The sequence below is a fragment of the Rhamphochromis longiceps genome, linkage group LG8 (assembly GCF_057381845.1).
Source record: "Rhamphochromis longiceps isolate RC_006_pf linkage group LG8, R_longiceps_female_GT1.1, whole genome shotgun sequence".
In the NCBI taxonomy this organism is placed as follows: domain Eukaryota; kingdom Metazoa; phylum Chordata; class Actinopteri; order Cichliformes; family Cichlidae; genus Rhamphochromis; species Rhamphochromis longiceps.
Window position 1 is genome coordinate 21,125,323 of NC_140564.1, and position 13,837 is coordinate 21,139,159.

Here is a 13,837-nt window from a genome sequence, read left to right on the forward strand (position 1 = left end):
ACACAGACACTCCCGCTCCGCTGTCACGTCCGCTCTCCTCTCTCTCCAACTGTCACTGTGAACATATAAAGAGTCACAATCACGTTCACATCCCAGCACACCTGTTCACCTCGCCCCTGCGCCGCCCCGGGAGCTCACTGCATCACCCCTCTGCTGCAGCCGGCCAGAAACCACACCCACGCCACAGTGGTATTGAAGAGCTTGTCAAAACTGATTGGCATGAGCTGTATTTTGGATGACCATGATCTCAAAACCACTATTAGTGCAGTAAAAGCATACCAGATACCATACCAGAGCCCAGATCTCAACATTACTGAAGCAGTGTGGGGTCATCTTGACAGAACAGCTTCAAGAAGCCTGGAGAAATATTCCTGAAGACTACTTAAAGAAATGACAAGAAAGCTGGATGAGAGAGTTCAGACTGTGCTGAAGAATAAAAGTGGTCTTATCCAATAGTCACTAACAAGCTTATTAGAATTGTAAAGAAATGAGAGGTAACTCTATTTAAACTAATGGCTCAATTAAAAACACTTAAGAGAATTCAAGCTGCGTTGAAGAATACCAGATATTGATTTTTAAGCTTGTTAGAGTTGTACAAACCCTGCCTTTGTCTTATATACTGTATATATAGATATTCATATATAGGTACATGTTAAAATACATAAATTACTGCATCGATTTCCCTTTTTTTTTTAGCAAAATATCAACAAATGAGGAGTGGTTCAAAGTCTTTTGAAGCTCTTTGTAATGCATGTCTGATGCTGACATTTTCACTTCAAGCACAATTATGTCAGTGGCTGGAAAACGTGTGCATGAAGTTAAATCATCAGCATAAATTTGGCTCAACAGATTTATAATGCATGCATTTAGGTGCTCAAAACTAATCAGTATGAACGGAGGATTTGACTTCTAGTGTAGCAAAGATAACAAGCCATATAGAAGACTTATCAATTTCTTTCAAGAGCATGTAGGCAGTCAAACAGAACTGACAGTCGCTCTTTTTCCACTGTTTATCATCACCTGGGCCAGTCAGTTCCCCAGACTATTCAGCATGGCAGACTGCCCCCAGAGTGCCAATTCTAATAGTTTGTTTAGCTAACCACAGTGAAAGGCTATTAATTTTATCCATCTCCCAAACACGCGTGAACCATTTCACACATACACACACATCTGAATTAAATCAGTGCATTTTGGAAAGAGCCTTTTATCCTGCTGAGAAACAGAGACAAATAACAGACAACAAGAGGGAATATGAAGACAGAAAAAACATAAAAGCAATCATCAGCATGATAATCACTAGTATCTTTTGCTAAATTACTTTAATGAAGACCAATTGTCCAACTTCGCTTGTAAATTGCAGTAAGTAAACTTGGCTAACAAGAAGAACTGTGATTAATGGCTCAAATAATAACTAATCTTTCTCTCTCTCATCTGCCGCATCTGTCGCCACCAGATTCAAAGAGTGAGTACCGCTTTTATTTTCCCAAGATAAAATATTAATGTCATGGCTGTCTTAAACACCTTTCACTTTGATTAATCTGTTGACTTTCATTGTACAATAAGATGGATGAGATCAGAAAGAGCTATGAAACGGAGAGGACAGCAGACTATCAAACAAATGAATCCTGAAGAACATGGAGCATAAATGTCCAGAGCAGATGCTTTTATTAGAGTGTGTGTGTTTTCATTTGTGCGTCAAGTAGTAGTGCATATCAGGATTATGTAGAGTTCAGTAGCACTCCTACATTTTTATTTGAAGTGAGGATATAAAACTTTAAACAGTCATTTCAATTTATTGTTGCAGCGTCTGATGTTAGCAAACATTTACTGCATTATGATGTGTGATTCGTATTACTCAGTCAGTGTACTTACTTTGAGTTCTCACTACTCGCGTCTGCATTCCCCCGTGTTTTATGATGCCATGCATTAAAACTTGAGTAGTTTGGGACTTTAACATGCTGCACCTCAACAAGAAATAGAGGTTTGTCGTTACTGGGTGGAGAAACAAAACTACCCTGCCACAAAAAGCACTTGCAGACATTTTCACTGTGGCATTGTTGCAGTAACCTTATTTCCATCCAGAGTTTGCAATAAGAAGCTATTTACTGCATTAATTAGGATTAAATATTATATTGCAAGCCAACACTTATTAATCACTGTGGTAATTATCCAACAGAAGGCTCTTACCTATTTGCTTATTTATCCAGGTGGTGATTTTTTATTGTTTTTTAGCCTGGCAGTGCATTATAAGAGTGCTACAGTATCTGCAAGACTGAATCTGAAAATACTACAATAGCAGCATGCTCCGATACAGTGTTACACAACTGTCTTTTGCATTTGTGGGGGTTTTTTTAGCATTTTGTTATGCTGATATTTCCTAATTGCAGCCAAGGCTTATATATTCTTAGACAGATCGCTGCAGGGAAATCTTAAGGGATCACCAGTGTCATGACAGTGCATCCTCATGGAAAATGTAAATATGAGGCCAGAAATGTCAGCCTCACTGTGGTAGTAATGAAAAGGTCATAGGTTACCACATTCAGACATCTTAATCCCCATGGACTAATGAATCTCTGTGGAAAATGTGACAGAAATCATTTCCTCAGTTGGGATTGTTTAGTCAGAACTAAAGTGCAGAACAGACTGATGTTTCCTCTACAGCGGACACTGGATAGTGAAATTATTTTTTTGTTAATAACTCTGCATTTCCTCTCTGCTCTGTCCAGGCGTCAAGCAGAGTGTGCCAAAACAGCCCGCATCCAGATGGCACTGCCAACAGGCAAACCTGGGGGAGGCACTGCCAACAACCTGTATGAAGAGCTGGGTGACAACGCCATGTAAGTGATGTGTGAAAGTGGCATTTAAACCGATGAGCCAAAGCACAGTCGTTAGCTCACATTTTGACGGCTGTTAAACTTCAGACTTTGGCAGTGTGGGCGCTTTGGGAGCTTTGTGGTGCAGTCAGACCATTTTAACACATTTTCAATATTGCTGTGAACCATGCTCCTGCAGTTCAACATGCACTCTTGATTCCCAACAGAATAAAAGTTGCAATTTAAATATTATCCCAGTTTGGTTCTGTTAAACTACTAAGGCTTCATGGTGGGAGAGTATACACAAAACCTTGCACATTCTGTATAAATATACCACATATCAAACAGTGTTGACAGGAAAGCGATCGCCACCTGGACATGCTTGTATAACAAATCAAAATGCAGTGAACCTTGCACCCATTATTGGGAAAGTTGACTGTGTTGGTTCTTGATCCTTAATCAGCACATATCATCATGACTGACAGACTTGTTGAACAACCATATTTAAAAACTTGGCAGCAAAGATTTGCAATCAGACTAATTGGAGAAAGCCTTGAGCCAGTCTTATGTCCAGCTAATAAATGCTAAGAAGGCTGTACTGACACAAAAAGCAGTCTGCATCAGATTGTTGGGAAGCTTGCTGCTCTAACTACAAGTCTGGTTACTGGGTGTTTTTTAGTACTAAGCAAAACATACAAAAATGTAGTAAATGTTGTAGTTTGAATAAAGCATGGTGAGATTTCTTTTAGCATTTTCACTGGAATAGAACTCACTGATTTATCATCACACTTGAGTTGCTTTGTTGAACTTTCCCAAATCACTCCTAAGCCGAGAGACTTTTCAAGGATTTATATGCCGAGTTAAAATATCTTTGGGCTTTTGTGAAAGTAGTCTTTTTTTAATCGGTGGGGAGGCAGGGGACATGGCCTTTGCTTTATTTCACATTTTCCACTGGCCAGAGAAACTGACCCAAGCAGATAACAAAGTCTTAGATTAATCAAGCAGACCTTGCAACCCCGCATCAAACTAACACCAAACAAAGGTCTGAGTTTTGAATGTGTTAACAGTCAGAGATAAACTCTGAAAATCACTATGTGCTCTTTCTTACATATTGTAATGCATACTAATGTCCTCTCTTTAAAAAAAAACTGAATGTCAGCCAATCTGGCCTTACAGCAGCAGTCACTTCAGGGGCAACTGATTCTATTCACATGAAAAACTATACAAACCTAAAACTTCAAATTCGGTTTAGTAACAACTGCAAAACATTAAGGTCAAAGTAAAAAATGTTAAAGAAATAAGCTGAGGTGTCCTTGTGCTTCCATCAGATGTTGACAACTTTACTGTCACATAACACAAAATTATCAGCATTAAAAAAAAAATAAGATAATGAGTCAGTGACACTGAACCTGTTCTAAAATCTAATGCAACACAAATAACGCCCAACAGATCCCGCACCTGTTTTAGTCATGATGGTCGTAGGCGGCCTTCTCACTGAATGTCCCATGATGGGTAACCTTTGAAAAATGGCACCACTCCGGACCCAGAACAGGAGGGAAGCGGTTAATGACACATTTTTAGAAATGTCAAACCACACTTTTTGGATGGTCCATTTGGTAACACCGTCACCTCACAGCAAGAATTTTGCTGGTTGAAACTCCATCTGGGGCTTTGTGTTTGGAGTTTGGATGGTCCCTGTGCCTGCGTGGACTTCCACTGGGTGCTCTTTTCCACCCACAGTCCAAAGACGTGCATTTTTAGGTTAACTGGTGCAGCAAAATGGCTAATGAATGCGAAGTTGATTTTTTTTAAATATATGGGATAAAGCACCTTGTGAATGTTTGATTAAAAATGTGTCTTGCGGTCTAAAGTGCTAAATGCAAGTAGTGTATATTAGGTCAGTCAAATTTAAAAACAATCGTTTTCCTCACTCGCCTTCATGCCGGATTGTTTTTGATTGCATTTGCTTTGCAACTAATTTATTTGTTTAATCATGTGGTCATGGACCGTTGACAGTAAACTGAAGCAATACAAATAGGCTTTTAGGTAATTATTGTGAAATTACTTTAACTTTTTATTAATTTTGTCCTCTATCTCGACTCACTAGATGGGCAATAAAACTAAAAGGTTTTATTGCTCATTTACTCCGTGTGGCCTTAAAAGGTCCCTTATTTCTGTCGGTTTTATACCAGACTGTGCTTAATTTATTCCCAGTTGTTACTAGTTTGATACATTTGACTTGGTTAAACAAGTTTCTAATAAGAGCTGTACGTACAGACACCATATTAACTTTTATCTAAAAGTTTTCTGACTTGCTCATGCACACATACACTGAAGGCACACAGATAGTTCATTTACAATTCCTTACTGGAGCGTTAAGGAGAAGTTGAGAGGAATTCTTATCAGCATTACATGCATCACTGGTTTCCTGCCTGTCCTTGATATGCCTCCCCACTCCCATTAACATGAGAGCAATTCATATGCAAGATAGCAGAAACTATCTGCTAATGACAGCAAGGGATTTCCAACTGTATGTGTGTTTGTCATTGTGTGCGTGTGTGTGTGGATGTGAGATGATTAAAGCCCAAGCGATTCCCTGAAAAACGTGTGCTGAAATGAACTTGGATATGAGATAATTGAAATAAATGTGTCCCTTAATTTATAAAGACTGCCCCGGGCGATAATTATTTCTATTGATAAACTGCAGCTCGTGTTTAACTCAAGTGGGATCTTCCTGTATTTGTGCGTGTATGTGTGTTTACTAGGATTTCTTCCCTAATACTTCCACATCTATACTACTGTATCTGCATCTCTGCCTTCTTGCAGGCACTGAATCTCTAAAAACCATAAAACCCGGCAAAGTGCAAAAGTTTGCACATTTATAATTAAAGCCCATTATCAAACTGCTCAGTAGACTGATTTTCAAGGCTTTTTTAAATGTAATTATCTTTGGCTGTTCTCTTGACAGACTTAGTTTTTAATGTCTGTTTTCAATTACCTGTGAAAAATTAGGTGTTCTTAACTTATTATTAGCAGCACATTAAATGAAGCATGTTTTTTAAATGTTAAATTAATAGTCACATTATTAAGTGATACAGCATATTTCATCTCTTGGGCTGGCTACATAACCAGATCTGTAGAATAAGTCCAGATTTGTTCAAATATGTATATTTGCATAATGTCCCCTTGTATCCATGGCGATACAGGACTTTTTTCTTTTCTTTTCTTTAATGGTGCTTGGCCATTAGGTAGCAGAGAAGAGCTTAATTTCAGCCAAGAAATTAAATTACAGAATAATACCCTATGATTTTATGTACATAGCAATAACTAAAGAAATTAGCAGTAAATTATTTACATTTTTTTAATCAAAACATCAAAATAAAAGTTTTTAATGAAATGCTTCAGTACATCTTAGACGAGCACTAAAATGTGTTTAAGGTGTTTTTTTGCAGCCCCCATTCCTGAAGCAGCTGTCAAATCTTAGTATATAGTAAATACCTTAATGTATAATAGTAAAGTATTTATTAAAGGTAAATGAATGCCATAAAAACAAGGAAGACTGCATTAACACTCAACAGCAGCACAACCAGGGCAGAAAAGTTATATAATAAATGGATATATTAAAAAAACAAAAAGAAAAAACAGCATCCCAGTGTTCCCCTACTTGTCTCTGATCTGCTACCATGTTTTATAGACACTGACCAAATTATTCCTTCATAAAGCCTCTGTCACACAGGCCTATAAACCAGTGACCACCTGGAAACCTCCAGGCACCGGGGGAAAAAGTGTATTCCCTGTCCAGTAGCTGAGTGGTTGCACGCCACGCTGTTTGCTGAAACTAACAAGCCTTCCAAGAAAATGTTCCGCCTTTTAAAGCGTGCTGGTTCCAGCCATAGGAAGTATAGAAGATAGACTATGCTACAATGACATCACTGCATGATCATTGGCTGCTGCCTTGTCAATCTCAAGTCAGTAGCCAGTGAGCATTAGATAGATTGGATGGTTAGGCTTTCTTTTTGGCACTTAGAATGGTATTAATTAGGCAAAGATTGATTAACAATGATGTATTAAGTTCTGAAGATCTCTTATCTTGATCTTGGTCTCATTTATTTAAAAAAAGGTGGTGGTGGGGGGGGGGGGGGTAATAATCCAGTCTTTTAGTTCTGTTGTAGATTATTCTAAATGAAGTTTCTCTAAAACTGCCTGGAGCTCTTATCTTTCACAACTCTGACCATTTTATGTTTTTTTTTTATTAATTTTATCTAATTATCTAATCTTCTTCACATCTTATCATCTTCTTCATTTACTCTCTTCCACCCAACCTCATCCACCGCTGACAGACAAAAGTGAGTAGGATGTTGAAAGCTGTGTCTGTAACGAGGAGTGTAACTCTGTGAATGTGTGACATTTTTGTTCTAATTTTGTCCTGGATAGTAAGTAGTTATTCTTTTTTTATATTCATGGTAGGTTGGTAGATCTCACAGCAAATGCGTTAACCGTTAGATTTTCTTTTAAAGCTGTATGGTTATGGGACACCAAGAGTCTGCAGAGTTTCGTCGCTGTCACAAACTAACACTACTGAATTCACTGATTAACATACTTTTGTTAGAGAGAAGAGAACGTAACCAGTCCTTTGCTGTAAGAAAATCTGCATACTCTCAACGCCTCATGACACAGTAATCTATCCCCCCGTCAGATGTGGCATCGTTCATAGCAGTGCTGCAGAAACGTCTTTGTGGTGTGCTTAAAATCTAGTTTCCTTTGTTATTCAAATCTATTTTTTGTGCTCCATCTTTTGGCCCCCTGGTAAAAAAAAAAAAACAGCACCGAAATAAAAACATCTTACCTCTTAAGATCCCTCCGCCTTTGCTTCCCGATCTTTTCTACATTTATCTGTTATTGTGAGGTGTCATTACACGTGTCCAACCTCAGGTCTAGCAGACCGTCCTCTTTTATCTGCCTTTCTACCCTTCCTCTTGATTCTGTTGTTGTCTCTTCTCATTGCAAAACATTTCATCTTATTTTTATCAGTGTAATTGTTTTATTGGTGCTTTCATTTAAATTTCATTCAGCTACAATCCTTCTTCCATTTCATTTAGCTTTGATTTATATAGCTACATTTTTCCTATTCATTATTACCCTTGTCCCTCATATTTTATCTGTAATTCTTTTATTTCTTCTTTCATTCCATTTTCTGTCTCATTTTTTCCCCCTCTATCCATGTACCAGCCGTTCAAACCACAGTGGTGCTGGCGGGAGTGGTGGCAGTTTGGATGAAAGTGACCGCCAACGTCTGATCTCAGACTTTGCCACTAGAGCGATTGCGGTCCATCGCCAGTGCGTTGCTAATGGAGGAGTGCTCCACAATTTCCCCAAATCTGAATCCAACATCACCTTTCTTTCTGATGAAAACCCCCTGACTATTAAAAATCCCATCTACCATGAGGATGGGACTTTGAGTAGTCCAGAGACTCTTGGAAGAAGCCAAAGAAGAAAGGATCTTCTTGGGAATTTCTCCCCTTCCAGGAAAGGCCTTCGAGAGGCCTGGCTGAGGCTCAGCTCTCCCGTGTGTGATGTGGGGTTTGGTGGTTACAGCGGCAGTGACAGTGGATGGGGATCAGGTGGTGGACACAGCTGGACCCTCCCATCAAGACTGCATCGAAGAGAGATGTATGACGCTTTGAGGCGCCAAGTAGTTATGGATCCCGTTCAATGGGAGCTAGAGCTCCTAAAGGCCAAATTCAAAGAAAGTAAAGATGCTGGCCTGGATTCAGGCTTTGATCGTGGGCTGGATTCAGACGTAATGGGAAGTCCAAGTCTGGAACCCAAACTGACAGTGAAAGAACAAGCCAGACAGTTTGAGCAACAGGCACTTCAGGAAATGAGACAAAGGCAAAACAGAGACTCCCGAGGATCTCTGTCACCTGATATTTTACTTTCTGTTTTGCCAGAAACTCCTCAGCATTACAAGCATGCCCCCACCCAGAGTGTCCAGAATCCTCAGAATACAGAGGGACCCCCAAGTATCATCGTCACTCAGAGTGACGGAGGGACCCCTCCGCCAAGTCATAAGCCAACTCCTCCAGTGCTGCGGCGCTTTGGGGCAAATTTAACAGGAAATCAGGGTTCAGAAGACAGACTTCAGGTCCACTTAGAGTTTATTCCCGATCCTCCTTCAACACCTCCACCGCCACCACCGCACCCTCAAACCTCTGCTCCTCCTCCTCCACCTCCTCCTCCCCCCTCATCTCCTCCTCCATGTCATCCTCCTTCCCAACCTCCTGGCTCTCCAGCTTCATCCATAAAGTGTAACCATATAGAAAAACAGGCTCCTCCACCCCCTACACCGCCACCGCCTCCGCCTCTCCCTCCCCCAGTGTCACCCTCAGTCCACCATCCATCCATGTTTGTCCTCCCGTCACTCTCAGAGGTGCCTGCTCTGCGGCCTGTGTCCCTCCGACCACCACCGCCGCCCCTACCGGTGGAACCCGAACCTCCCCGAAAAGAGCTGAAGGGAATCTTAAAGAACATCCAAAACATAGCAGATATTGAGAAGTCTGTGGCCAACATGTTTAGCCAGATAGATCAGAAGCAGATTCCGCTAAAAAAGGTAAGGAAGAGCCGGGCCTCCATGGATTCCCTGGATTCTCTCGATTCCTTGGATGTGCTACCAGCTGGAGGGGGAGAAGGGGGAGACAGTGGTAAAGAAGGAGGAGGAGGAGAAGATCCTCCACCTCCACAGATTCAGCCCAACCCTAACATGAACTCCATCGTTGAAGAGCTTGAGAAGCGATTCCCCTCTCAGTCAACAATGCTCTAGCCTTTCCTTTTCTGGAATTTCTTCACACTGCTGCAGAGTTGACCATAAAGCTGTCAGGGAACGGATGTTCAACTTCAACACCATCAGAAAAAGAACTTTGCCGCATATACTGTAAACTCTACGGGCAAAAGAAAAATCATTTTTCTCTCAGCTGAAAGTTCTTGCTATGAACAAAAAAGAAGGTTAAAATTCTCGCTGATGGGCGTTATTGAAACAAAACTTGTGAAGTATATTTTTCAGGTAAAGCCAATTACATAAATGTCAACAAAAGTTATGCTCGGTCAGCAGGAGTCTGTGTTTTTCACACACTGATATTTAACGAGATACATAGTTGTTGACAGACACTTGCTGTAATGAGAAACTGATTACAAGCTGGACTCGGCTTCAACGCTCCCTCTGAACTTTGAAACAAGTTGATTACAGACGTATCAGATGTGAAAAAGAAAATCAGACAAGGAAGAACATTGTTAACTCCGACAACCTTGATTGATATTTGCCGGACGGGGATTCTTTGTCTTCAAATGGGTAATTTTGTTGCAGTATTTATGCTCTTACAGAGCAACAAGCAGTGATGCTTATTGATTGATGCAATTACTGCCAAATTGAGTTTTTCCATTTGATTTATTCTTTGTTACACAGTTACAAAGTGCTGTCATCTTTACTGTGACATTTTTTGTTCCCCTGTACAATTACATTTTCTGTCTTGCCCTATCAGTAGGCTGCTGTCTGCAACCATATTTCCATCTTTTCTATTAATTCGAGCGGTGCACTTTTTATCCTTTTCTGTCAAGTCTCCTAAAAATGTTGTTTCATATGCACAGCCCAGCCACAATATTAAAACCATCTTCCTGTCTCCTTGTTAAGTCTGAAGTACCTTCCCAGTTCTAGGCTCCATCAAAAGAAAATCCCTAAAGCAAACAAACAGGATTTAAAATAGTCCAAAGTCTTCCAGCTCTAATAAGGTGATCAGAAAAATGTCCTTAATGAAGTGTAGCGTCCAGCCATCCATTAAAAAGAGGATTTACAGCAGGATTAGAAGATGATATTACAGAAGCTACTAATATGACATATAAAGAAGAGACACCATGTCAGGAGAGAAATGTTTCAAAAAGAAAAAAGTGCAAATAAATAAAAAAAACACTACTATAACTTTTCACAAAAAGTAAAAAAAAAAAAAAGCTGAAAAAACGAAAGGTTTTGGGGGATGAGTGAAGTTAGCTTCACTAACCTCTAATGATCTGCCGCCCCATAGGTAGCTACAGAGGTATTGTTAGACTAAAATAAATACCCAGATCTATCTCTTGTTTCCTCAGACTGTCCCCGAGCATTTTTTTCAGTGCAGGAGAGCTCATTCTCCTGCTGAGAGAGGCTGCTACCATCAGGGTGCATGGGGGTGGGGAGATGCTGTTTGTCTCTAACAATGTTTACCTGGGTGGTATGTGTCAAAGTAGCATCTGTGCCACGACCCAAAGTTTCACTGACGGACGTTTTATTATAATGAGACTGTATACTTTATATTTTACCTGTTCATGGTTTTAACGTAGGCGGCCTAATGGGTCTGTTTTTGATGGTAAGGCGATGTAAATTCAAACTGTTCTTGCAAAACAGGACGGGATGTAAAATAGGCTGCCGGCTTGCTAAGGGGCAGTGGTTTCGAGGGTTTGGACTGTGTTTGCAATTATCTTGTTTGCTTCAAGTAAATTGACAGCGATGTCGACTCTGGTAATTCTGTGAATAAACTTCCTGTATCATCTGCTCCTATAATGTAAGGAGACTGTCTGTATTGTCATGTTGTGTGTCAAGTTGGCTCCACAGTGTAGTGCAGGGGTGTCAAACATTAAGCCCAGGGGGCCAGAATTGGCCCGGCAAAGACTCTAATCCAGCCAACTGGACAGCTTTAGAAGATGTGACTGAGGGCCCACATTTTGGATTTTAAATAGGATTTTCATATGTTTTACAACTTTTTCTAACGATAATGGTCATTCATGCAACACCAAAGTAATCAACTAATCGCTAAACAATTAAAATACAGTTATGTACTATGAAGAAATTTTCACAGTAAATAAAGTAAAATAAAATAGGAGATTTTGACAAAAAATAATAAAAAATGTCTGTTTTATAATTACAGGCCAGTCAGTGATCTAAAAGAACTTTTTCTGTGATTTTACACATTTTCCTACAACTTCAACCAGATTAGTCTGCTGACAGATTTTTTTCATTTTTACTACTGCAATATTTCTCCAAAAATTGAGATTTACTGTTGACATGATACATATTTTTCTTACATTAAAACAGACAGAAGGGCAGGTTTCTGGTGTGGTAAAGTAGGCGTTATGTGGTCCATGATCTGAAATGATTTTGACCCCACTGGTGTAGTGGTTTTTGCAAAAATCCCTGGTTGATCAGGTAGGGCATCTGGTGTTACAGAAATCTGCCAAATCAGACATGTGGAGATGCCTGCTGTGGTAACCCTTGTGTCAGACGTTCCCTAACCTAACAAATTACTGCCAGAGCCAAAACAGCTGTTAAAAAACCTCAATGGCAATAGTAAGTTCCTAAAAATACTATTATACTTGCTGTTGCAAATTACCTGTTCTTGATCGTGGTTTTTAGGAGACAGGGTTGGTCTTTTTACACTGTTTCAACTTAAGGAATTCAAATCGTGGCCACATTCTTATCTCTTTTGTGTGTTTTTCTCATTTAGCTGATAGTTTGTGTTTAAACGGGAAAAAAACACTAATTTGTCTTCAGTTCCTCAGGTTGATTCCCAGCTTTCTTTGTCATTCCACATCTCTCGTTAATTCCTTAAGTCGATTCATGTCATTAGGTAATTGCGTCTTTTCTGTTACCTCTGGACCCATGTTGTCTGCTCATCCATAGTGGCCCCAGCCTCTTTTAATGTCCTATAAGGTCATGAGCCTTGTTTTCTTTTTCAAGGACACAGTTGTGATTTATGCAGATGGGTGAACAGCCAAACTAAAAAATAAATCTAAAACATTCATGCGGTTTGATGTTTTTGTTAACAATATCTGCTACATTTTTCACAAAGATTTTCTAGAGGGTTTCTCGAGGGCGGATTTCTCTGGGTACTTAATGTGTGAATAAATTGAAAAATACAAAAAAGGCCGAAAAAATTAGATTTCTTTTTTTCAATAAAATATGTGGTGCTACCAAAGGCTCCAAGACATTTTTGTTTTATGAAAATCTGAAATTACTTTTACATGGCTTGAGAACACAGGATATATTCAATGGCAGGCATAAATAAAGCTATTCAGCGCATTAATACTTGAACAACAATCTCTTAAAAACTGTCCTCAGATGAACTTGTTCTAGATAGTTTTCACTCTACTGCTTTACATTAGTTTAACTGGAACAGAAACAAAGTTAGAAACCCCACATGTGTATGTGTTTCCTGCATGATTTCCCTTAAAAAATGCCTCTGGGAGGAGCGAGAAGTGCCATGGGCATGTGCAAAATGGAATATATACTGACTGACAATGAAAGCATAGTTGCAAGTTGTCTTCGTCTTGGTGGAAATGTGCCAGAAAACTATGTCGAAGTATTCACATGTGCAGCGCTTGAAGTCTTGAAGCATATTAAAAAGAAACCACAATAATTCACTTGCTTTATATGAGGAATGCTGTGCTTTAAGAAGCTTGCATACTGGCATTTATTGGCCTGTAATTTACTCCACAGCTGAAAAATTAAAGGAAACATACACGTAATGGTGGGGTTAAAAAGCAAAAAACAAATTGAATAAGATTAAACTTAGAAAAAAGAAATGGAGGTGGTGGAGGTAGGTAAAAAAGAAAAAAACTGCTTCCTAGGAAGACAAGCAAGAGGAGTTTAGCTCCAAGTCTTTTTGAACAACAATGATCAAAGTGCTACCAGGTGCGTTGCATCCTGGGATCCATCGGCTTGAATATTGTAGAGTCTTTATATAGCAGTATGAAGCGTCTTGAGGTGATTGTTGTTGTGAATTGGCGCTGTATAAATGGGTCAGGGAGAGCACCCAGCACAAAATCTGTGCCAAATCAAACGTGTGAACCCATCCACTGTGATGATCCTCTGGGAAATAAGTGAGCAGCCAAAAGTCCCAAATAAAATTGAGGTTAAAATTATGCCTGAAAGAAAGGAAGGAGCAGGTAGAGCCAGCGACATCACCATAGTAGCATATAGCACGTGTCACAATGTGTCATCGTAT

The 13,837-nt window shown here is 39.6% G+C and overlaps 1 protein-coding gene across 1 annotated transcript in view; it reads left to right on the top strand.

Annotated features, from left to right (window-relative positions):
* Positions 1 to 13,837, top strand: part of LOC146663594 (protocadherin-15-like) — a 234,345-nt gene that overhangs the window by 197,965 nt on the left and 22,543 nt on the right. The window contains exon 34 of the mRNA XM_085416436.1: positions 2,727 to 2,837. Within this exon, the coding sequence (XP_085272562.1) occupies positions 2,727 to 2,837 (111 nt within the window). The remainder of the gene's footprint in view (positions 1 to 2,726; positions 2,838 to 13,837) is intronic.